The sequence below is a fragment of the Magallana gigas genome, chromosome 5, assembly GCF_963853765.1.
Source record: "Magallana gigas chromosome 5, xbMagGiga1.1, whole genome shotgun sequence".
Taxonomy (NCBI): domain Eukaryota; kingdom Metazoa; phylum Mollusca; class Bivalvia; order Ostreida; family Ostreidae; genus Magallana; species Magallana gigas.
The window spans coordinates 56,436,303-56,463,525 of record NC_088857.1 but is presented as its reverse complement, the minus strand read 5'-3'; the positions used below and the strand labels follow the sequence as shown (position 1 = coordinate 56,463,525).

The window sequence follows — 27,223 nt, the reverse complement described above, 5'->3', positions numbered from 1 at the left end:
TTATAATTTCTGTTACTTTGATTAACATATTAGAATCAGGACCCATAATCAACTCAACCACCCAGCCCGAACCACTACATGATATGCTCTCTCTCTCTCCCCCTCTCTCTCTCTCTCTCCTCTCTCTCTCCTGGTGTTTCCATCATGATGATGTGTCTCTCTCCATAACTAAATATTCATGTGTAATATTTGATTAATTTGAGCACTAAAAAGCAACTTTTTTGGATAAGTATGGCTTATTCTATCTTCTTAATATTCTTTTTAACAAAAAAAAGTTTCTAATATTTAACAAATTCATTTTAGGTCTTCGACATTAAGAATGTAAACTAAATATTTGTTTATATCGCAAAGAATTGTAAGCTCAGTAAATCGCTGATAACTTAACGAATGGCACTCGATTTTGGCTGCCTATCAAAATTGCCTTCATGAAGTACATGTATTGTATACATTAAATTAAAATCGTGACCATGCTCCTTTAAAAAGAATAACATACGGAATTTGACATATGTACAGAAAAAACGATACTAGCTAGTTAATTTTTGTTTAAAATATTTGTACATGTAAATTGCACAAACTGTCTCGAATCACTCAGATATACCCTAAACATTAGTTTTCATTTTAATAGTGTCAAAGAAAATTGAGAGAAAAGTTAGGATATACAAGTGTAGATACCAAAAAAACCCATAAATAGATCTTATAAATTATTGTTGTTGAAAGAAATATCTTTTCAAGGGAATTCAATGCATTTCTATCTCTTACTTTAGGATTTGATAAAAAGGCAAAACATTTGTTCTGTTTGTTGTTTGTTTTATATTTATTCTTTGTTTTTGTTTTGATAATTTTATCATGATAATTAAGGATAGATTACATTTCATTAATATGAGCAAAATAAAAACGATATCCCTAATTTTGAAAATATTTAAAGTTTTTCAAGTAAGTAATTTCATATTTTTATCTAATCTTTCTTATAAAAAATTGTTTGCTTCTAATACAAACATTTTGGAAATTTTGGAGTAGGTATCTATTTTTTTTGTATGTAGCATATACATATTTGATTAATAAGTCAATAAGTTAATTTAACATATATAATGAGCTTAACAAGGAGAGTAACATAAGTACAATTTTGCTTGCTTCTGGTTACGACCAGAACTGACAGACAAGTTATTGAAGAGAACTCTGTACGTAAATAAAATTATAAGAGCTTAAATTCTCTTTGAAAATTTATTCATTTTATCTAACTTGTATGCAGATTTATATACTTTTTGATAAATAAGCAAGTGTAACATAAAATTTTTTGTTTTGAAATATTAATTCCTTTATTTTACATAGGATATGTCAAAAAATGCATTTGTGAAAGTCAAATTTCAGGCTTAGGCTTATATTCTTTATGTATGAGAAAAGCGCCATTTTCCGCAATCGGTTCTATGTTTAGCAGCGGCCCTAGCTTTTATAATGCCGATGGACCGTTTGAAAAAATATGAAAAAAAAATTCTGTACGCATTTCATTTATCTAGTGGGGTATGGACCATTACTTTAAAACAAAACGTCAGGAATACATAAACAAAGTCGCATGTGTGCGACGACTGTCCTTACCTAACGCTCTATATATGTTGTCTTCAGAAATAAATATCTTTTTGCACTAAAATTTTCAGATCTAAATAAATATATGTAAATATAATACAGTTCGAAATTTTCGAGTTTTCATGATTTTATTGCAACTGTGACACTTCTTTTGGAGCCACCCTCTTATCAATCCTACAGTGTTGTGTATTTGGTGATCTGCAAAGTGCAAATGTCTCCGAATGCTATTCATGTGAAAGTCTCATTTAACGTAAAGCTCGAATGATGTGGAGATTATTTGACTGATAATTTTTTTCATTTATCACTAGCTCCGATTAAAGAATGTCATAATTTTTCTTTATTTTCCCTTTATAAATCATTCTTTAATTTTTTATGCAAAGAAATGCATCTAATTTTGTGAGGTTTTGAAATGTGAAGTAGTAAAACAAATTAAAATGGTGCCTTAAAGGCTCTCAGACAGCAATCTAAAGATAATTGCTAGGAAGTTTACAAATATATTTCTGCACCAATACGATGTGTATCATAGCAATTTTATCACATATTATATACCTTCTTTCTGAATGTCATGTTCGATAAATTCATATAGGATTTGCTCTGTTTCTTCTGGTTTTTCATTTGGTTTCATTTGGTTTCTCGGGAATATTGAAAAATACTAAATTATCTCTCATAGTTCTGGTCTGTAAATCAAGCAAATCGTCTTTTGTTTTGGCTAGATCTGCTTTGATATTGCTTGTTGTGTTTTCAATATCAGATTTTGTTTTGCATTTGGCAACTTCCTCTGTTAGATAATCAACTGTTTGCTCCATATGAGCGAATCTAGTTTCAAGATTGCCAAGTTCATTAAGAATTTCATCTAAGCAGTTTAACTTTGATAATTTGTTGTGGATATCCACTAGAATGTTCTGAACAGTGGGCACAGGGGCTTGAAACTGGGGGAATCCTGACGGTACACCAAAATGAGGGTGTTGCTGAAGATTAGGGCTATGGATTGGTGCATCTTCTGGTACCTGTGTGTTTGTCATTTGGTTGGGTGTTTGGTGCATCATAGCTAATTCGGGTCTAGCATTTAGAATTTCATTTGAACCGGCTATCATTTCGCCAGTGGAGCCAACCGTGACATTTTGACTAGTAATACAGGTACTCTGTGTATGTGTGTTATGTTGGTCATGCAATTCTTGCGTTCTTTTTGGTGATAATTCACTTTCTGTTCCAGCAGAACTTCTATCAGACCGCCTACGTTTGCCAATTTCAATTTCGTTTTTGTTTTTGTTTGTGTTTCTACTCTTAGCCTTTGTAACATGTGCCATATACAATCAGGTGCGAATACCTTTGTTTATTTCAAGTAATGTTACGGTTCAGCGACTATTCAGGGACTATGATATATAGTCATGTAGATAAACGCTGTGCTATAAAACTACTGAATATCAAGACACAAGAAGTCACGATACTAGTACATACACTTCCCAATGTCTGTTTGTCTGTTTTTGCTCCTCATAAAGCGTCTCTATGTGCCACTACCCGGATTCTTGATTTGAGCTCAGCGAACACGTCCGCCATTCACCACGTCACAAACAAAAGATAAATTGCAATAAGTAACTACAGGTAGGACCTTTTCTTAAAGGAGAAAGTCGGACCCTAAATGTTAACATTAAAGGTCCACCCGGACCATTTTACGGGACGGACCTTAAATTATACGACACCGGTATCTATACCCCAGTGGCAGTAGAGGAGCGATCGAAACTAATAGGGTGACCAAATGTTTTTATGATTTCATGTCAGCTTTAACTTAGATGGTCACAAATGGGAGGACATGTTGTTTTTTGTAATTGATCACAACCAAGACTGGACATATGCAGAGAGAGAAAACAAAGAACATTTTTGGATGCATAGACTGACGGCATGAATAAATTAATTAAGTGACTTGACTAAAATGAACATTAACTAGGCAACCTCATCTCTTTCTTAGCAATATCACTATCATCATCTTTTTGGTTCCATGTACAAACTATCATTCACGTTAATTATTCAACTTATTAGCTCGTTCCTTAATCGGTTTAATCTGTACCGGTTCTTTTTGCTTTCTTTGTATTTTGAAATTTTTAATTGGTTTTTTGTTTCTTCATTTTATTTTCTTTATATAACTCCTATGAGTTTTTACACTTTTGTGAATATTTATGTGTTTATTTACAGAGCCTGTCTCTTCTTTAAACCTTCATTACGATTACGGATTATCTTACTAGTCGACTTAATTAACAGCAAACTCTAGTCAGCAAATTAATTCGTTCGCGTTATCTTTCAGCGCTCCTGTATATTCTCTTTTGAGAAGTGGACAGGCATAGCCTACATCCACTTCTCTTCGCAAGTCCTCATATTTTGATTCTGGAAAACGTGTAAATGTCGGAACCAAAGACGGTTTACACTTCGACCAATGTTTCGACTCCAGTTTCCCTGAATTTTCGGAACAGACCTACTATTTCTACATTTTAAACATTATTGCATCCATAATTCACCAAAAAAATCAACACTAACCCGCTGTCAAATCATTTTCGCTTAACATTTTAATCGAAATTTTAAAATGACCATTCAATGTAATGCGAGAGGGAGGATATATTTTTTCGAGGGAAAGGTCAATAAATAGATTCTAAGAAAAGTATGAAATTATATAGATAAAAAGTCTGCAAATATTAAACTTTTTTATATGATTAAATACCGTGAGAGCGCCAATTCGCTGTGAAAGAATTATGAATATCCGTCCTGTCAATTTTACCAGAAAGATCTAATTGTACATGTACCCTGGAAGTGTTTTATAAAAAAAATGTTTATAAGGCAATTTTTGTCGGCACATTGTTAATGTGCCCTTATTATTGCCACTATCGCAACAAAATCACCATAAACGCATCAGAATAGAACGTCTCCATTAGAGGTTCAGAGTTTACATCTTGCAGTTTCAACAATACATACTGAGAAATCTAAGGAATATGAAAGTGCTATCCAAAACGTGATATGAATGATTAATGGTAGGTGGAACTTGGCAATAAAATGGACATTGTAGTAAATACTGCTCAAGTTGCTTGCAAACAAGCTATTAAGATAGTATGACACATCATCACAAAATGGCTGACCTCTTGGCGAAACGACATTTCATTTTATTAAAAGGGTTTATTGATACAGCAGATAACTCACTCCATAGCCGAGTGGACAAAGTGTCGGGCTTAAGATCCATACGCCGCGAGTTCAGACCCTTAGGGAGCTTATATTTTTTCTTACTGACTTGAGGTTTTAGATTTTTTAACCCAAACTGCAAAAAAAAAAAATCACAACAAATATCAAAGGTCTACACAAGTACGATCAGAATTATATGCAATTGGTTGATAACAATTTCGTAACTTATAAAAGAAAAACACATTCATGCACAATGAATAATTAACAATCTCTCTCAGAGGAGGTTTTGTGTTAATTGACGAACAATGACTTTGAAAGTAATAAAATCATTATAATAATATATAACAATATTAATTGTTTAAAAATTTTCAATCGAAAAACGACATATATTTTCGTGAAAAACCCTCGCGGCAGGAGGCGTAGAAAAAATGAATATTTCTTATTTACATTTCATGAGGAAAGTAAGTTTTCAAAAAATCATTTTTCGTTGCTTTTGTTTTCTTCCACGTATTAAATATGCATCCGTTTTCTAAACATTTGTTGTTATGTTGTATTTGAATATGTTTATCATGAATAGAACTATATCATTTCAGAGCAATTGTGTGTAGAGTACCTGACAATAGTAATACATTTTTAAAAAATGATTTCTAAGACCGTTTATAAAAATGCATTTACATAAGGAATAAGGAATCATTCTTTGGGCATTATGAGGTGATAATTTTGGTCAGGGCGTGATCAAATCCAATAAAGCCCGATAGGCTTTATGATAGATTTGATCACGCCCCGACCGAAATTATCACCTCATAATATTCAAAGAATGATTCCTTATTACTTATATTTATATAATTTTAGGCCATCGTACGATTAAATCTTTAAATATAAATAAGCAAACCCCGCCGGCGCCTCAATTTGGCGTCATTTGTATTATGGGTTATATAGTACAAAATCAATACGTAGTGTTATCACAGACAAAGACACTGGATAATGTAAATATATGGAGTTTACATTCAAGATTTTATTCTTTACGTACCAAAAAAATTCAGATAGCAATTTTATGTAAAAGTAAATGCAGTACATCTTTGATCACTGTGTAGGAACAGACTGAAGTATAATGTGTTTCCTTACACGGAGTTTTTAAGGAGGCCAGGTGGTCAAGTAATTAAGCCTCAGATCTACCTTAAACTTAAATTTTAGCTTTAAAATTTATGTTTCCTATATCTTTATACAGAGTTGTTCTTCTTAGGAGATCTAAATAGTCTAAATAGGAAAATGACCATCGAGCCCTGTTGATATTTCGATTCAATGTTCCTCGACAAAGAAATGTTTTATTTAATGGATAGATAAAAAATCTTTTTTGAAGTATGAATTCACAAAACAGAAACAAACATTCGGTCTAATTTATTTTATGTGAAATTTTGTGTATATTTAAAATGAAACGGAAAAAATATTTTCACCGGGAACAAGGTATTTTTATAGATTGATCATTCAGTTTGTTTGAATATGAATTATTATTTCTGTTACTACCTGCTAACTGCAATAAAAATTACATTATTGTAATATTGTATTGTAATAAAGACTTCATCACGAATAACAAGAAAAAATTCAATTTCTAAGGGAGTGATTATTCTACAGAGGTCACTTTTCTTCACGTAGAGTGTGATCATTGTTATGAAAATTACAATTATTCTACGGGCAAAAGGATCTAAGGGGGTCATTATTCTGCTTACACCGGTACCTTGTTCTACTTTTACATTAACTCATATAGCTTTGGCAACAGTCGTGTTCAAGTGTGTCTGAAAAGTATATTAGAATTGCAATATTTCCCGAAAGCTAATATTTGTAGTCATTTAAATCTTGTCATTTTTCTAAATGGTTAAAATGGTCTTATGTCTCCTAGAGATTTACAATTAGGACATAATACATAAATATAATATTCACAGTTCAGTAATTTGATATTTGTCCTAGACAGCTATATTATTTGCTCATATATTTTTTTACAATTTTTAAGCCAATGAAAATTAAACGTTATCATTCGACTTTGTCATGTCTATATATATGCCTGTAAGTGTTTTGGTGCATACTTCAGTGTTTTCAATATATACCATGCGTAACAAGGTACATAGATATTAAATAACAACTGAAGGAACAGATAATGCAATGAGGAGCTGATCTATCAGACAGAGAATTTCCGGTGAGTTCATTAACATTAGTTGAATGAACCAACTGCTTTGATCCATCTGAATTGTAGGGCTTCATGGTCACCTTATTGAAGTACAATAATTTTTTTTGATATATTATTTAACGCAATTCAAGTAGGTTTAAGATTGAATTTTAATTCAATAATAGTCTAGTATTTGGAAAAGGATTTATGAATCCATTGAAATCATTCGTAATTTCGTTATCCGCTTAAAACAAATTTTCTTTTTCAAATAGAAAATACAATAAGCGTAATTAATTTCTATGCAAATTCGTATTTATATTTCTCACTTTTACTACATATGGTATTATTTAGTTAACTTACTACATCACTACTCAAACCTTTTAAAACCATAGGTCACAAGAGGGCAATTTATATATTTAGTTAAACTTTTTGTATCAATTGGTTGTACATTAGTTTATTACAATAGCTAAGTGGCTGAAGTTTCATATTTGTAAACATGAGTTCGAATCCGCCTAGGCCCTCTGTTGATATTTATGGAGTTTAATTTGTAAAAATCATTACCTTTATCAAAAATTGAATATTATTTTCGCCGATTTCACTTGTATGCTTTTAATACATCATCTAATCTATCATGAGAAAGTACTTCTCTGCTGATTTGAGATTTCAAGGTGTAGTTAGTTACCTAAAAGAATTTTAATTTGCATGAAAGGCGAACATTCCTTAGGAGTAAAATCCTAGAAAAATATAGTTATTATGAAATCACCTTTCAATTAATTAAAACTAATTAGAGAATTTATCTTAAATAAGTCATAATTTGTTGAATGTTTTAGTTAATATTACGAAATTGCTTTGTCATAATAACGAAAAAAAATCTTTATAATTATAATCAATATCTCTCTGCATAATTGCATGCAAGAGATAACTATCGTGTTACCTATATTGCAAGTGGAACAGATGACTTCGTGGTCATATGCGATAGGCCAGTAACTGCAAAGTTGCTGGTTCAAACCCCGCTTTGGTCACTTGATATTGTGTGCTGTGCAATTAAACAAGGCACTTTATCTTTTGTCTTCACCCAGCTGAAAATGGGTACCGGTTTACACTGAGAGTTAACCTGCAATAAACTGATGTGTCCATGACTCATTCGCTTAGCATCACGGAAACGGGGGATAAGCACAGGCCTGTTGTGCCTTTATGACACGCAGAAGGATTTAACTTTAACTTGACCTTCTGAAATGTTCAAATGTCGTCGCTGAGGTTTTGTATTAGAGGTGGTAGAGAAGATTAGTCTGTTGGGTATCAGACTGGGTTGTTTTCCAGTCATCAACTGCTCATGCTGAACACGACTCATCAAAAGGAATTGTCCGCCATGTGTCTATTTCCTTTAAGTATACATTTACCCTACAGAATCCGCAGACTTCTAAACAGAAATCATTTTATTGAGAACGTCTCAGCCGTATGGAGGTTCATCTAATATCGCCGTGTTACTGGTCACAATGAAATTAACAAATTTTACTCATGTATTAAATAATCAAATCTACGGGTCGGTGCATTTTTTACAAACTGAAAAGAAAATAAACCTAGAAATAAACACATAATATTTGTATGCGTAACTAACATACGTAAACATGTAAATCCGTAGGTATCATGAAAATCATAATGTAATGAAAGGGGCATGGTCACGATTTTAGGCAAAAAGTATTTTACGATTTTATTTTTAATAATGCTTCAATAATGCATTTTTAAAAGGCCACCAAAATTTGAATGTCGTTCGTTCAGTTATAAGAGAGTAACAGAGCATTATAATTCTTTGCTTTGTAAACAAAGCTTTTGTTTGCATTTTGAATGTTGAAGTGAAAATCCAGTTTCATACCTAAAATGAATATGTTAAAGGTTAGGAAATGTTCATTTATAATTAAAATAAATAAAAAGATAGACAAATCAGCATGAAAATGATTTTTAAGGGTAAATTGAACCTATGTAAACAAAAAAGGGCATGAGCCTTGTTTACGTGACAAAGAATGGTAAGCTCTGTATGTTGCTTATAACTTAGCGACTGATTCTTAAATTCCATTTGATCATTAAACGTGCATTCCTAAAGCATTGTAAAGAATAAAAACAGTAAAACAGAATTAGACCAAAATCGTAACCATGCCCCTTTAAATCTCGTACACTTTTTTATCCTCACTGACACATTTCGTAAGTAATGAGTAAGAACATACCACAACCCGGTATGTCAACACGTTCTGGGGCAATTTCTAAAGGCCGCTATTAGAAGATGTTTAGAATGATAGAAATCTCCTTTAAATTGAGTGTATGTTTCATGTAGTTACTGAGTTCCGTTGACACAATCAATATTGAAATATCTTTACTAGGCCACTTTGTCAATTCAACTAAAATTGGACAACCAAAGAAGCGTAGGGTATATTTTGTTTTGACGGAGTTATTCGCCTTGTCAATATGCTTTAAAAATCTCTACACTCATCACCCGACGGGCATTCTAAAAAAAAATCGCACATTAATTTGCCAGTTGTCGTGAACAAATTTATATATGCTTTTATTTTATAAACAGCCAATGAAATTGTATGTCACATTGAGGTCAGCATAAACATAAGTAGATGTGTCTCTATTCAGAGTTTCAACGTATCACTATATACCGAAAGTACTAAGAAAGCCAAAGAAGAAGCTACTGCTATGAACGGGTCGTGCAAGGTGGAGCTGGGCTATCCTACGGAGAGTTCCCGGTGAGTGTACACAAGGTCATTTATAATATGTATCACAATTGTTTATTAAAACTGTCGCATTCAATTTGAATCGTGGCGTTTTATGATCTCATTTATTATTTTTATGTAAAGATGTCTCGATTGTCAACATATCACCTATCAGATCCGCCTTCAACGTTGAATTTGATAGATGTGTACAAACTACATTTTACTACAGAAAAAATCCAAATAGCTTTTTCAGGTTAAACACTTCCGTTGTCTTTATACGGAGCTTGTCATCTAAAGGAGGTAAATTTAAACTAAAAATGGCCACGGCTATATCGCCCTTCTATCGGTTGTAGACGTTTAATGGATATTATTGTTTTTCGATTGCCTTAAGGAGGTTGGCACCTGAAATAATAGTAATGTCAATCATCCGAAAACCTCTAGAATATAAAGATGGGGACCTAAAATGTTTTATTTTTAGTATTTAAAGTATTTATAGTTTGAACTATTATTTAGTTATGATTTTTATACAGTATGAAGTTGAACACATGTAGTGACTATAAAAGTAAAATCTAAGTGAAACTTCTTGCTTTACTGGTGGCTTCAAAGCCAGTACATAATGAACACAACAACATATGTTACAAAATTTTGGAGTAATCAAATTATAACGCAAATAAGAAAAATTATAGTAATTTCATCTTTCCAGAACTTTGCATACAGATAAACATACATTTAATGTCTCATTTAAAAGTAAAACAAGTAGGGGTCACATTTCAAAAAACAATTAAGATATAGCATTAAATAAGCTAATTTTAGCCCAAAGTTGGAGTTAATTTTTTCTTAACGTCTATGAAATATAAGCTAAATATGCTAAAATATATCCATAGAAATCTCAAAATATTGTTTAATTGGGTTTTTTTTAACATCATGAACATATCGTTATACACAAACCATCTAGATGTTCTAGATGTTATAAGGCTAAATAACATGTACAGTATTCTTAAACTAGTTAGTTATGAAAATTGTTCATTTCCTTCTTGAAAACCTTCCGCCATAAAAAATATAGTCACTTATTAAACTCTGTAAAAATTAAATTGTTTAAAAACAATTTTGTTCAATGTAGTTTATTTGGCATTGTTAAAAAATATATATACTACTAACATTAATATGTGATGCGGAAGTTTCAGACTAGAGGTGACCCAAAATGGTTACCCAAAACCTTAGGAGTGAACCTTTTTAAGTACTTAGTCAAGAATCTATGTTTCTATTTTAATTATTATACCCCCCGCAAACGAAGTTTGGGGGGGTATATAGGAATCACCTTGTCCGTCCGTCCGTCCGTCCGTCCGTCCGTCCGTCCGTCCGTCTGTCCGTCTGTCTGTTCAATTCGTGTCCGGTCCATATCTTTCTTATGGAGAATCATTGGAAGTCCTTACTTCACACAAATATTGCTTATGACCTAAGGGTGTGTCATGATCTTGACCCAAGGTCATTTGTGTAAAGTCAAGGTCACTGGGAGAAAAAGTTCAAAATTCGTGTCCGGTCCATATCTTTTTAATGGAGAAACATTGGAAGTTCTTACTTCACACAAATATTGCTTATGACCTAAGGATGTGTCATGACCTTGACCCAAGGTCATTCGGGCAAGGTCAAGGTCACTGGCAGAAAAAGTTCAAAATTCGTGTCCGGTCCATATCTTTTTAATGGAGAAACATTGGAAGTTCTAACTTCACACAAAGATGACTTATGACCTAAGGGTGTGTCATGACCTTAACCCAAGGTCATTTGGGCAAAGTCAAGGTCACTGGCATAAAAAAATCAAAATTCGTGTCCGGTCCATATCTTTCTTATGGAGAAACATTGGAAGTTCTTACTTCACACAAAGATTGCTTATGACCTAAAGGTGTGTCATGTCCTTGTCCCAAGGTCATTTGGGCAAGGCCAAGGTCACTGGCAGAAAAAGTACAAAATTCATGTCCAGTCCATATCTTTTTAATGGACAAATATTGGAAGTTCTTAATTCACATTAAGATTGCATATAGTCTGAAGGTGTGTCATGACCTTGACCCAAGGTCAATTGAGGAAGTTCAAGGTCATTGTTTTAAAAAAAAATCGGGCTCAGTATACTTATAATTCAAAATGTTTATATTAAATAGCTGCTTGACATGTGGAATTTTGTTTGATTCGAGTCATGTTTGTTAACATAAGGATGCAAATGTCCTCATGCATTAACAGTTAACTTGAACTAAAATGGAATTTAAAGAATAGAAATTGGTTTGTGTACTCATATTAGCATTAACAGTTTTATTAAAAGATAGAGCAATTGTTATGTATATATAGAAAATGGACAGTGAATTAGATTCATCCAATGTTTTCTATAATAGAAAAAATACATGAGTTATGATTTTCTTAGCGGGGGGTATCAATTGTGAGCATGCTCACAGTACCTCTAGTTCATTCATATGTTTTCAAAAATTTGAAATAAGACTTAATTCATGTCCAATATATATTTATCTTTTTCAATGTTGTCGTCATCGCCATGTATACAATATTGATACATAACATCATAATATAGATTTTGAATCGATTTTACATTGTTGCCATTGTCAATATATCGCGATGTCGAGAACAAGAAAGAAGGCGCACAATGTAGACATAATGTTGAGTCGATGTTGGTCAATATTGCGATGTAAACAATATCGACGATGTGAACAGGACATAGGGGTAAGCTGCAAATGCTAATATGATGTCAACACAATGTCGACTCGATGTCGGCCAACACTGCGATGTCGACAATGTTGACAAAAAATCGTGTTTTGGAGATACCATATAGGACTAACGACGATGGTTTTTCAATCCAATCATTTTTCCTATTTACTAAATGAATAAAGAAATTTTATTTCAAATCATCAAAAAGTGCTGACGAAAGGGAATAGTATAAAAGGCAAAAAAGCGTCGTGGTGACTAATATTGTCGTGGACTGCTGAGTTTTTTATTTACATTTGAATCACACATATGTATTAAGTGTCGTCTTTGTTGTTGTGTTTCGTCTTAAAATGTTTAAATAGTGTCCTTTTATTTAGTCGATGGAGTTTTGAAACTTGTTGAACTTGAACAGAAAAAAACTAAGGTAAACAGGTTTACGATTGAAAACCTCTGATATATAAAACAGCGATTAGCACATGTCTTTAACTGTACAGAGTAGTATTCATGTCTATTTTTCCACTCTTAAATGTATACAGATAACCGATTCTGGCTGGATTGGTAAATGCAAATTTAAAATGAGAATACAAATTCACTATAAAACATATTCGTTATGGTTTTTCAGATGAACAGAGAAAAAATTATGAAAGAATGAAAATGTGATAAAGTATTTTATTTATGAATCTGCTTATTTTGGTAGTCATTTTTTAACTTCCATTTTTCTCCATGTAAGCTCTATCTAAAGTGTTACCTACAATTATAGGGAAGTAGAACCTGTCATCGAAACATTAGATAAAATGTATTCATCATCAATATATTTGAATGAATATATTGGTTGCATTAGTGATACATGTTATAAAACTTTACTCAGCGTTATAAACGAAGGAATACATGAACGTCTCGAGTTCAATGTGTCTAAATTACTACTGTTTGCTGTGTTGATACCCTTAATGGTGGTTTTATTTTCAGGTAAAAAATTTACATAAATTTTCAGAGTGTTTTTTTTTTTTGGGGGGGGGGGCTTTATTATTTACATAAGTCGTAATTAAGCGAAGTTTTTTTAGCAGAGGAGCTATGTTAAATATCGGCTTTAACACATTTAATTGATACGAAAATATTACATCTTTAAATATTTTTAATACACGTTTAAGGTGCCCTAATGTCGCGAGTAGAATGAAATAAAACACCGTTATTCCAATGTCAAAAGTAGCTTTCTGCACAGTAAATTTAGTTTTAGTTTTAGTGCTTTTTCGGTGAGTAGTGGTTTTTTTTTTTTGGGGGGGGGGGAGGGGGGGTGTTTGTTAGGTATTATTTTGGTTTATCTTTATCTATATTTTTTTGTTATTTTTTTTTTTAATGTTTTGTTTATCAAATTTGTTTGCTTTGTTGTTCTGAATTTGACCAATTCTTAATGTACATGTCGTTAAATTAGATCATGAAACTAAACCGGTAAGACATATTACTTATTCATATTACCTCATGTTTGCCTCTACTTTTCTGTTGAGTTCATTTTAAAGACACCTTGTGTATGTGAGAATACAGATATCCATGACAACTTCTTTGTTGCTGTTCCGACTGACCGTGATTAATAAACCTCCAATTTATTAAACCTTTTCAGCCAAATTCATTATATTGCACTTTTAATACACTGTAAAGGAAAAAGCACATATTGATGATTTGATGTAAAAAAAAAAAAAAAAAAAAAAAAAAAAAAAAAGGTTCAGATGGTCTGAGAATTTTACATGATTTTATGAAGATCATCGCTTTATTTAAGAAATGTATCACTAAATAGTCCTAGGGATAAAAGTATTATGTATATTTCTGACTGAATACAGATTTCTTAAGGTGATTTATAATTGATGATTTTGACATTTTTTTTTCCATTGGTCAGTTATTTTGCAAAATGATATAGTTTGGTAAAATATGAATTAACATCAATTGCTTCATTTAGATCATTTAATTATTTACCTACTAAAAGCTTCCATTCATTTTATTATCCTCTTCATGCATTTCAGCAGATAAGCAGTAGTAAACTCTCTCCATCCACTCGTGTTGTTGGGGATCCTGGTGATGTTATTATCCATCCACTCGAGTTGTTGGGGATCCTGGTCATGTTATTCTCCATCCACTCGAGTTGTTGGGTATCCTGGTGATGTTATTTTCTATCCACTATAGTGTTGTTGGGAATCCTGGTGATGTTATTTTCCATCCACTCGAGTTGTTGGGGATCCTGGTCATGTTATTCTCCACCCACGCGTGTTGTTGAAAATCCTGGTGATGTTATTTTCCATCCACTATAGTGTTGTTGGGAATCCTGGTGATGTTATTCTCCATCCACTCGAGTTGTTAGGGATCCTGGTGATGTTATTCTCCATCCACTCGTGTTGTTGGGGATCCTGGTGATGTTATTTTCCATCCACTCGAGTTGTTGGGGATCCTGGTGATGTTATTTTCAATACACTATAGTGTTGTTGGGAATCCTGGTGATGTTATTTTCCATCCACTTGAGTTGTTGGGGATCCTGGTCATGTTATTCTCCACCCACGCGTATTGTTGGGAATCCTGGTGATGTTATTTTCCATCCACTATAGTGTAGTTGGGGATCCTGGCCATGTTATTCTCCATCCACTCGTGTTGTTGGGGATCCTGGTGATGTTATTTCCATCCACTCGAGTTGTTGGGTATCCTGGTGATGTTATTCTCCATCCACTCGTGTTGTTGGGGATCCTGGCCATGTTATTCTCCATCCACTCGTGTTGTTGGGGATCCTGGTCATGTTATTCTCCACCCACGCGTGTTGCTGGGGATCATGGTGATGTTATTCTCCATCCACTCGAGTTGTTGGGTATCCTGTGATGTTATTTTCCATCCACTATAGTGTTGTTGGGAATCCTGGTGATGTTATTCTCCATCTACTCGTGTTGTTGGGGATCCTGGTCATGTTATTCTCCACCCACGCGTGTTGCTTGGGATCATGGTGATGTTATTTTCCATCCACTATAGTGTTGTTTGGAATCCTGGTGATGTTATTCTCCATCCACTCGTGTTGTTGGGGATCCTGGTGGTGTTATTCTCACTTCACTCGTGTTGTTGGGGATCTTGGTGATGATATTCCAGTTGTATCACGTACTCTTCATCTCTATTTTGATGTTCTTTCTCCACATGCCATTTGGTATTCCTTTTATTTCCCGGGTGGGGTCCATTTCATTTATCTTACGTGATGTTTTCCTTGTTTAGTATTGACACGTGGCTAAAGTACCCCCATCTTCTCTCTTTTTTTACAGTGTTGATATCAGCTGTTCCTGTTCCATCTGCTTCTTCTTTATTTTTATCCGGTCTTGCAACTTAATTTCCAATAGCCGTTTCACACATCTTTTATTCGAATCCACATAGTCTGCTCCCTAATGTTTTATTTAATCTCCACCTCTCTTCAATATTTAGAAGCACAGATCTTTCAATGCTTTCGACAGCTTGATCTATTTTTCTTTATTTCCAGATGTTAAGTTTTTTGGAAGCTGATGCTGCTTTGCCAATCCTTATGTTAATCTTTCTCTATTGTCACTATTCTTGTTGGTGACACTTCCAAGGTAGTTAAAGGTTTCGATTTCTTCTAGTTTCTTGTACTTTATATCTAATTTGTTAATCCTCATAATCATCAATTTATTGTGGTCGATCTTAAGCCAAAATTTGTCTCCTTCAGAATCTACCTTTTCAGTTTTTTTCTTGCGTGTGCGTTTGGGTATGGCTAAACAAACTAACATCATCTGCAGAGTCGATGTTGAGTCGAGGCAGAAGTAAAGGTCATATCTATTCTTTGCATTCCTCTGTACTTTCCCCATCAAACAGTCAACTCCAAATTATTTATAATTTCAGTATATACATAACCTAACGACTTTATTTCAAGTTATAGAATCAGCATTAATTTATATTTTCAGACAACATTAGCACGTACACTATCTAACAGTACATTATATGAATCCATTTGGTGTGAGAGTATCAACAATGATATATTTTGCTTCCAGACAATCATCGGGATCAATATCCACTCTAGATGCCACCCTGTATATAGTGGTCGGGTTCGGTGGACTCTCCATCATCGTAGCATTGATCCACAATGCCATCCACCGTTACGTCTTCAAGGACCAGCACCGACTGGACACGGTGTTTGACGCGGGAGGACGGGTCACCACGAGCCTCACCGCTGTCACGGTCGCCTCCCAGGTTCTCTGGCCGATGGACCTCGTGCAGACATCCGTCATCGCAACTATTGTAATGCTTGTCATTTAATTCAGACATATCAATAAAAAGAAATGATTTATGGTGATGCATATCATTTATTATATCAACAATATGTTAGGATAAAACTTATACAGCCAGTTTATTATTTTAATTTATTGTTTTTTTCCCTGCAGTCTGGGGCTGGTACTATCTACTACTACGTAATCGGCCTAGCAATGATAATAGCAGTGTTCCCGTGCCTGACGTTAAGTTTCAAGACTAAAGCTCCTGGAGCCAAAACATACCCCCAGGTAAAGAAAGATTTCATAATTTGTTTATTATTAAATTAACAATTAATTATTTCTGTGGGGAAAATCTATTATTCAGACATATAATCAGCAAATGTTTACATGTATTTCTAGGCAATTTATGCACGCTTTGGGAAATCTGCTCACATTGTCTACTGCTGTATAGCTATAGCCACCAACATCATCACTTTGACCGCCATGATAATGACCGGATATTACGTACTAGAGGGTGTAGTTCCAGGAATTTCAAAAGAGTTGTCGGTCATAATTCTGATCTCCTTGTTTGGTTCCTATTGTTACATAGGCGGACTGGGGGCAGCTTTCTACATCTCCTACTTCAACACTTGCCTTATGTTTATCGGACTTACTGTATATATGTGGCAATTTCTTTTCCCAGCAGAAGATCTTCCAGACAAAATCAAAAACTTAACTGACATCAATATATTACATGAATCTGTGACATGTGTGCAGGGACCCTCAACAAACGCTGCTAGTTCCCTTCTGACATTTCGGACAGTCTCTGGTGTGATTTATGGTGTCGTGGCATTCTTCATGGTCCTTGCTTTAAACTGTTGTGACCAGGCAATGTGGCAGAGTAGAATAGCGGCCAAACCGGAACAGGGTGTCATCGGGTTCTTCATAGCCTCGTTTTTATATTTCTCCATCCCAAATGCTTTGGCCCTACCAACCTTTCTTTCATACCTATCAATGAGTTACCAAAATGGTTCATATCTTTTAACGGAATTAGATATGAATAACGGTATGTCAATGAACTAGTTGTGGTTTATTGTTTTTAATGATTAATATTATAAGTATTATTATCATTATTTTACCCTCCAAACCGTATTATATAAATGCAGCAAAATTTTTATATTATTTCATTCACACTTTCTTACACACTTACATTAACCTAATTGGAAGTGACTACTTAAAATTTTTATTGAAAAAAAGAGAAACTTTAAAAGCCACAAAAACTAATAATAGTTATAATTCCAAAAACCAAACATCTGGATAGAAAAGGAAAAAATAAGAAAATTGCATATATATATCAAAAGACCTCACTACAGTCACACAGTCAAATGTCGCTTCTTCATTTCTACTCTTCAATCATATGTTTTATATTTTAAATTTGAAAAGAGTAGTTAAGTCTGTAAATTTAAATCGACAGAAAAATAGATACCCAATTAGTTAAATATCGATATGATTTAACTGATTTGAACATGTTTTTGATCTTATCAAAACTTTTTTTGCTTTGTAGCCATTTAACCAAGGAATTTTTGAAACAATAGTCTAAAGTATCCAAAGCTGTAAATAGTAAATAAGATGTGCAATCAAGAACTAGAGATGTGTCAGCTGCACAGCATTTTATAACATGTTCCTTGTCAAGTATCACAATGCCCTTTATATCATTATTTTCCCTTATTAAAAATGATATAATCTCAGCACAAAGAAGAAATAAATAAGGTGACCGACAGGGTCTTCTTACCTGCATCCTCTCTCAATAGAAAGTTGGTCTGACCAAAACCCAATCTCTAAAACTTAGTTTAAATTGATTTTGCATGTCATTTTGTCTAAGAAATGGTAATTCTCTACCTTACATTTTTTGTAAACAACTATAAGACTCGAGCTTTGTTTCCATAAAAAACATTTCTTACCTCTGTTTCTCGTTTGTAACTTGACTTTAACATTATATATTTTGGTCAATTATTTAAAATGCACCAGTTAACCATTTTATAGATAGAAAATGAAAATAAATCTTAAATCGTGTCCAAGTCCCAAGTATTGAATTTTAGTTCTGCAGTAACAACAGAATGAAAAAATCAAACCAGGTCAAATTGAGTAATATTCTACAAAATTAGCCTTTTATTAAGGTTCAAATTTTAAAATAGTCCAAAAGATGTAGGTCATCTGTGACTTTTGATATTCTTTCTCTTGCTTTTGCGTTGTTTACTGTATAGTCATTCGTTGTATCAATAAAATAATTCAGTGCAAGATTAAAATCTCCAAGTTTATAAAATGTTTCACGCATATTCTCATAAAAATCGGGATTATCAGTGTTTGGGTCATAAATCATAAGAGTAACCTTATTATCTGCTGTAGTTAGGTCTAATACAATCAAGTTTCTCCGTCGTCGTTTTACTTCATAAACTGTTATGGAAATTGTTGTTAAAATTAGATACCTCTTGAATTTGATCTGTAAGAGTTACTTAGGCATTTATTACCCGACCTGGCTATAACATATCGTTCGAATTTGAGAATAAATGTGTATTTTGAAATCACATAATAAAGTAACATTTTGATTATTAAACATTTAGAACACATTGGCGTCTTGATAAAGTAGCTATCCCCTAATAATTTACGATAGCTATTTTTAAAGAGTCAATCATTTCCAAGTTTAGAGGTTAAGAGGCAAATTAAATCAAACCGAATTATCAAAACTTTAAATACAGTTTACACATTCACTAACCAATACTAGATGCATCCAGAAACTGCATAATTTAATTGTAAAGATAAACCACTTTCGGCCAATCTCGCATGCCTTCCTTGCGTATAAACAAACACTAATCATTGAACCCGAATGTCAAACTGAATGTGAAAGAACGTTCTTGATTACTTTGACTTTCGTTTCAATGTCGCGAAATTTGGTTATCACAGCCCTTGGGCCGTGCCGTCTCCTCCAGGAATAATAATTTTACCGTTTTTGTAAGAAATTCTAAAGAATAACATCGTTTGCTTTTTTTCCAGTGTTGTTCAATCAATCTAAGTAATCTTTTACAGGGTTTATCACGACAATGGTAATGGATAAAGTTCTTGGAGCATCCGGGTCCTATCTCCTTCTGATGATCGTTTTTATGGCGCTGATGGCCACCGGATCAGGAGAAATCATGGCCATATCTTCCATCCTTGTTTACGATATTTACAAAACTTACATTGGTCCCTTTAGGTTATTGACAGTGCATTGTAAAGATTTCTATTTTAATATAAATAAACATGTCTCTACTCTCGGTGGTATCATAACATTTACAATACTTTTGACACTTTTTTGCAAAGCTTGTCATATTTATTTGCCATAAACAAGATATAAATAGACTAAAATGTATTTTATTTTTTAGGGAAAATCTGGAACCCTCAATATGTCCTCTATGTGGACACAAGAAAAATCCAGAAGAAGACGACAACATTATCACCTGCAAATGCATTCACTCGTCAGAATGTTCTAAATGTACAGATGACATAGAGTTGTCCTTAACAGGGCTATTAAGCCATCAGATTCAGTACAAGTGTCCTACTCATGGCAAATATCGACATTACGAGGACATGTTGAAACAGTACAAAAGTCGGAGCATTATGTGGATCGCCCTAGCTCTACTTCCATACGGTATCATTCTATGTTACCTAAATCTCAACTTGACATGGGTTTTCTTTGTCTTCGAGACGTTGTTAACTCCTTTCATTACTCCTCTTGTTTTGGCGTTCACGTGGGCAAAATGTACATCCAAAGGTTTGATATCGGGTGAGTGAATGTTAACGCTTATTGTTATAAAACTTAATATATATTCTCAATTGTATTGATAACAATATGCTCAACAAATTGCACAGCAAGTAAGATGCATACGTTATACTTTAATCAGGTGCAATCTTCGGACTGCTGGCTTCTATTGTTGGTCTGCTTGTTGTGGCGGAATTGGCTTATGACGAAGGACTAAGAGACTTTTTCACGACAACTTCCTCTGACTACAGTCTCCTGGCGGCTTGTATTGCAGGAATTACAGTTAGTACCATTGTTACCGTTACAGTGTCCCTAGCAACACATAACATACAAAGTAATGTTGATGAGCAAAGAGAATGGACAAAGATGATCCTGATCGACAATCCCATCAACTCTTGGAAGAACCTGTTCACAGAAGAGCTCGGGGAATTTCCAGAGGAAAGAAACGTCACTGTCGGCCAAATGGAGTTAATTTTCCAAAAAGCTCGCAAAATGGCGTATATCTGCGCTGCCGTCTGCGCATTGATTCAGATTGTCTTGGTTCCAGGAGTAATGCTTTCATTCGAAGAATGGACAGTGGACCAGCTGTATAATTGGATGTTGTTCCTGTTTGTCGCTCTTGTCATTGGTACGTTGTATGCTGTCTTTGCACCTCCCATCGAAGAAATCATCAAAATTATCCGCTACAGACAAAATGAAAAGAAAAAGAGTCCATACGACATTGCTCAAAAGACGCACAATAATGACAATATATGTTCACATCTGTGATGCGTGGCTTCTGAATACTTCATTCTCTACATTCCAGATTTGTTTCTTTGCATTATATTTTTTATTTCAAATGATTGACTACGATCTCTAAATCCTTTTGTTTCTTATGATGAATGTTTCACGTTATTATGCGTAACACTTATGAAGATTGTATAGGAGGTTTTAACAAATGGGCAAAATGTTTTAATTTTTAATGTGCTGTTTAGGTCACCGAGTTATACAGGCTACCTTTTGCCATTGGTCTTTATCCGTCGTTGTGGTTCGTGTGTCGTCCATTAAATATTCTACATTTTAACATCGTTTTGAAAACCACAAGACCAATTGTGGCCATTTCTAGTTTGAAGTATCTCTAGAATAAGAGGAATACTATTTTTCAAAATTATTTTCTACTCTCATACAGAGTCAAAAAATGAACAAATGCATGGTGATGGTGTCCCCTAAGCCTTCGTCTAAAAATGTGACATTCATGACTCCTATATCAGGGGTTCAGGCTCTTAGGTGGGCAAAAAAGCCTTGTAGTATAAATATATTAAGTTTAAAAAAATCATTTTTCCAACTTTTTCAACTCATGTTGAAAAATAAATTAAAAGCATGGATATAATATAAACAAAGTTTTTTACCAACATTGAGAAATTCATGGTTCCTGTGTATTCATGTCTTTGGCGGGGCGAATTAAATATAATAAGAATGAATTAAATCTTAGAGAATTCTTCTCCTCCCCTCCCATTTAAATTTAAGAAAAAAAATGCATGGGGCCCTTTTTTTAAAAACTCATTATTCCTTAGTCAGGGGTTCAGGCCCTAGCGTGGTACTAATATGGCAATATAGTAAAATTGTATCAGATATTACAAAATCTTCTGTTATGATGTTTATGAAACCATCTAAAAGATCTTTTCACAGTGGTGGGATTTATGCTTTATTTATAAACTAGACATTGACCCGTGCGTGCAGGGGTTGGCATTGCATATTATGTCGGGCATTTACGAAATAAATACATCAAAATAGCACAGCATGTTAACATTCAGAACTCTCGGAATTTTTCATATTAAACGCACTGAGTTAGAGTTATCTTCCATATTTTCTTTCATGAATAGGATATATAGCAAATTTTTAATGAAAATTTACACCTATTTGTATTATCGTTTTTAAGTTTATCCATGCAAATGTGACATTGTGGAAACATAAACTAAAGAGCATCCCGTGATTTAGGGTGAATGTAATGCGCATGCGCAAGATTGTAAAATCCGAAAAAATTTAGACGATTTCCGGATTTTTTTAAACGAATTTTCGTTGATTATTAATTAGAAGAGCCTGATTGAGAAAAAATAAAAACAAATTGGTAATTTCCAAGTACCAATGATGAGAAAAATATTAAAAAACAAAAGACTATACTTCCGATTTCTCGGTATTAAAGCCCAAAAATTCGAGTGTAAGAGGGTCAATCAAAAAATACGAAAAAGACTTTTGTCATAGCTATCTTACTTAACGTCATATCATTACTAAATTTGGTAGACATAATTTAGCAATAGTTTCAAACAATTTGCAAGAAAAAAAGTTAATAAAATCCTTTATTTCTAAGAATGATTTAGAATCTAATCCTGCAAAAATGAGGTCACGGCGCACGGTCAATATTTGTGTTATGTCAACAATAAACAATTTAATGTTGAAAGTAATATCTCTATAAATATGGGCTTAAAACCAAATAATATTGAAACCTCAAATAAAGTATAGTCATAGTATTCTATGTACCAAATAATGACGGGATATATTGTTTATTGTCTAACAGATATTAGTAACTAAAGACAGATAGTCCTCTTTAGAATTGACTAAAAACATCGACGTCGCCGGACGGTATGGCGCAACAAGAAGTACAAACAGAATAGATTTAACTCAGGAAAAAGCCGATACAAGCTGTGAAAATGCTCAATGATACAAAAAATAAGTCAACAATTATTTGCAAGTTTGCGTTAAACTGTAATAAATTTTGTTGGGGTGGTGGTTATTGTATTTTGAATATAATCAGTCAGAAAGAGTTCAATATCTGTAAATATTTGGTTATAAAATAAGTAATGTCAAACGACGTTCAGGGTTATCTTTACTGTAAACTAAGAGATACAAGGTTAGAAAATGAAAACTTTAAAGAATTAACTTATGATTCTCGACAAATGTGTGCAAATAAGATGTTAAGTGGTTTAGTGCCATTTTAAATTGTAAGAAAAAAGGCACACGACACTAAGCGTGATATAAAGAAGGGGTATATCTATAAACTGTGCGTATTTAATCTTGACGTCATGTTTTGAACGTGATCGTGCGCCGTGGTGACAAAACATGTTGTTTTTAAAAAGGGGTAACAAAAATACCGTTTCATAAAATGGACTAAAACTTTGCATATCAATAACAGAAGTGTTGGTGCACAGATTAATCTGTTAAGTATGACTTACATGAAAAATATATGATAGATAGCCACATTGTCTTCGTATTTTTTTATTAACCATCGTATTATTTTAATGTAGTAGTATAGATCTTGTGTTCATGAAGGCCCAGCAAAACAATTTGAAATTTATGACCCCTGCGTCAGGAGGTCGGGTCTTTGAATTGTCCAATATGGCCACATAGTTAAAGTGTATTGATATTTAAAAGGGTTACGGTTATCACAACACAGGGTATGCGGGGGATGCAATAAACTGAATGCATGTTTATGAAATTCATATAGCCTTCTACCACAAATGTGAAATTAAACGCCCTAATTCCTCGCTCTTTACTAGGATTCAATGAGGCTATAAATGCTAAACATGAGACCGTCTGACAAGTCAGTCTTAGGTCTCTGGTACTCGGGTGACCATCAAGGTCTGTATGCCTCTTGTTTTGTTATTGTTATTATTATATTTTAAATATTTTGTATACATTTTTATTATATCCAGAACTGCACATAATCAAGATCAAGTTTTAAATAAAATCATCTTCCAAAAAATGATACAAAACAATATTTAACCGTTAAGCGGAGCATCCCCTCGCGACATGAGTTATTGTGTGAGGATGCATTATTTAGGAATATATAGTTATGTAAATGTAAATGAGAAGACCACATTCTACTAACCCTCCATTACTTAAAAAACTACGTTTTCTGTACCTGTACTAGATCTAAATCCAAAAAATATCAAGTTACTGATTTGAACTGCTTACTTTCACTTTGGTTTCAAAGAAGTGAAGCGGAAATAGTTATTGTCAAATCGTACATAAGATTTCTGTTTAAAATTGTGTTATTTTAACGATATATTAAAAAGTACTCAATTAATTGACTTGAAAACTACCAGGCTTTGTCCTTTTTCATGTACCATGCCAAATAGGTATACGAAGTTTGATAAATTCCCGTGCAAAGGTTTTCTTTGACTTGCTTCCAAGTGTAACACATACACACGCACAGCAGCGATGATATATCCCTTTCGCAACAAGTTGCGCAAGGGGATAAAAATTGGGCGAAATCTTGAATAATTTAATTTTAAGAATTATCTTCGCTTCATGACTGTATGGTTGAAATTGGTACTTATGTATTTTTTTGACATACTTGGTGGTTGTCAGGCAACTATTTTTAAAAATACAATGAATGAAAGACGTGCTGATCTTGTAGTTAAAGTATATTTGAGCAGGCCACAGCCACTGCTTGCGCATACTCAGCTACACTAGTTGAACTCGTCTCCGTTTGATAATGTTCTAAAAAGTAAAGTTTCACATTGATAAAATCAGATAAAAATTTAAAAAGGAAATTATGGACAAATTCTCCAGTGATGATACATTGATTCTAAAATTTTAAGTGTTGAAGGGGCATACTGATTTTTATGATTCCTCAATGTGCCTCAAAGTTGTCTATGAGAGCAGAAAGGGAATCTCGATTTAAGTCATTAAATCGAGAATTTAACACTTTGGCGCTTGATTGGTTACAAGAACAATAAAAGTGTTGTTATTTTTTTTTTAAAATAAACCTATTTAAAGTTGTTTGAGAAACATAAAGCGAGTGCACTTAAGCTTTAGAGAATAGGCCCTTTTTTTAGTGCCATTTTTATGTAGAAAATATCAACAATTTACTTTTTTCTGTAATATTTAAGCACTGATGAAAACTTCTGATTTAAACGTACGCTTACCTTCACCAAAATTAACATTCATTTTATATAATCTAAATCAAACAAAAATTCACCAAACCTATTTGAATTATGTCCTTTTTAAATCAGAGAGAGTAGACATTACATCGACATTATTCTGTTGGTGGATCAATTGGCGCGTTTGCTGAATAATAATTTATGTGTTATATTATGTCTGGAAAAAATCGAATTAGTTTTGAAGTTTCATATTAGCATAGTGATCAAACAAACATTCCTGACCACTTAAAGTCGATAGAAAGCGATCTAAAACGTGTCATATTTTACAGTGAGCACATTTGACAAACGTCTATCTGGGTAGAACCTACGGGACTTTTTGAAAAAAATATTCCATACGTGATTCAACATAGTCACGCAGGTATTATCTTTGCTTGCTGAAGGAAAAATCTTGAAAATTTCATACATTTTACCTTTTTAGAGTTACCAGCCTAACTTTGTACTAACTGTTATTTCCACATGTGTTTTCTAAATGAATTATGCATCTTTTGTCTACTCCACAAGTTTGTACTCAGTTGGGCTGACAGTGAACAAAGGCGATGAAATGAATGCCCGTCCTCGATTTACTATATAAAATCACAAATGTCGACCGACCCCTACTATGTTTTAAAGCTTCGTGCGTTTTATGAATTATTACACCAAAATCAGCGCTAAAATTGTTGATGGTAAGATATAATGAGGGCTGTCCTATATATGTCCAATAAGGTTTTAAAAAATTTAATTTTATCCTGGTAGTCAAAAAGAAGCAGATAATTAACGTCTATCCCTCCTTAAACTGTAACTAAAATTAAGGGTATTTTATTTAAATTCAAAGAAACATTACATTTACACTTTTCATAATTGTCTAATGATCTATTAGAATGGGCTAAATCTGTTTAAAATTTGAGTAATTTACAAAAAGAATAATAAAGAGAGAATGGGGGGGGGGTCAAATATCGAAAACCAGTGTCTTTCATTGAAGTAGTCATGTTGGACGCATGATAAACGTGTCAAACTGGTAAAGATGAATTTGCTTGGTGTGCAACAATGTATATGAGATGGGAATCTTTGAAACATGCAAAATATATCGGTGCCGATTTTGTGAACTAGATTGAGGTTAAATGTTTCAATGTGTTGACATTTTCACTTGTGACGGTGGTTTTAGCTTGTTTTGATCGTTTCATTTTCGTTAATTATGCCTTTTAACTTCAGGGGAACTATAGCCTGTATTTTGGAATTTTTACCTATCAAATCAAAAATAGACTTCGGCAAGTCGGACAGCTGATTGTTTACCTGCACATAATGAGCCAAATCTGATGCACTAACAGCATATCATAAAATACTTTTCATTTTATTAGTAATTCGGTACGATCTCTACGTAACGGTTGATTAATGCTACGTGTATTGTGAAGATGCTCGGCATTTTCAGTCTAAACAGAGATTATTTTCGCTGCTAGAAATATATAGGTATGTATATGATGAAAAATAAAGTGTGTTCTTTTTTCTATTAGTGCATGTTATCTTTGTTTAAATGTTCTAATTGGTAATAATTTTCTAATTACTAACCGTATCTCAAGCTTCGAGTTATAAGCAAGATCTCTGCGCACAATGCTATGCTGTACACAGAGCAGAAGTCATGCTTTAGTTCGTTTATATTTTAAATGCTAGATAGGAAATACCAAGTTTAAAAATCTAAAGTTGAATGTAATAAACTCAAGTGAAAAAAATATGGCTAAAACCAAGTTTTGTTTATTCTTATAATTCTTCGATTGACGCTGAAATTTTGGTTGATCATTAGAAATGTCTCCCTAAAAGGATGATATGCTATAAATACTTTCTAGTGTCCCTTCTTAAACGATGAATTATATAAAATCTACACCAATTTTGATAGTTTTTCCAAATACAAGTAAATAAAAACGACGTTTTTTAAGCAGTTTCCATAGTTAGTATTATGAGGATAAAAGCATTATTAATGTTCCTAAAAAAATTATTGC

At 33.3% G+C, this 27,223-nt stretch overlaps 1 protein-coding gene across 1 annotated transcript; it reads left to right on the top strand.

Annotated features, from left to right (window-relative positions):
• The first annotated feature begins 9,520 nt into the window (after window positions 1–9,520).
• Window positions 9,521–21,869, top strand: LOC105345491 (uncharacterized). The gene is made up of 7 exons (XM_020074163.3): window positions 9,521–9,648; window positions 16,338–16,584; window positions 16,728–16,844; window positions 16,956–17,601; window positions 19,620–19,785; window positions 19,955–20,355; window positions 20,474–21,869. Exons 1-7 carry the CDS (start codon window positions 9,599–9,601, stop codon window positions 21,097–21,099), a joined length of 2,253 nt encoding a protein of 750 aa, XP_019929722.3. The 5' UTR covers window positions 9,521–9,598; the 3' UTR covers window positions 21,100–21,869.
• Window positions 21,870–27,223: the final 5,354 nt, after the last annotated feature.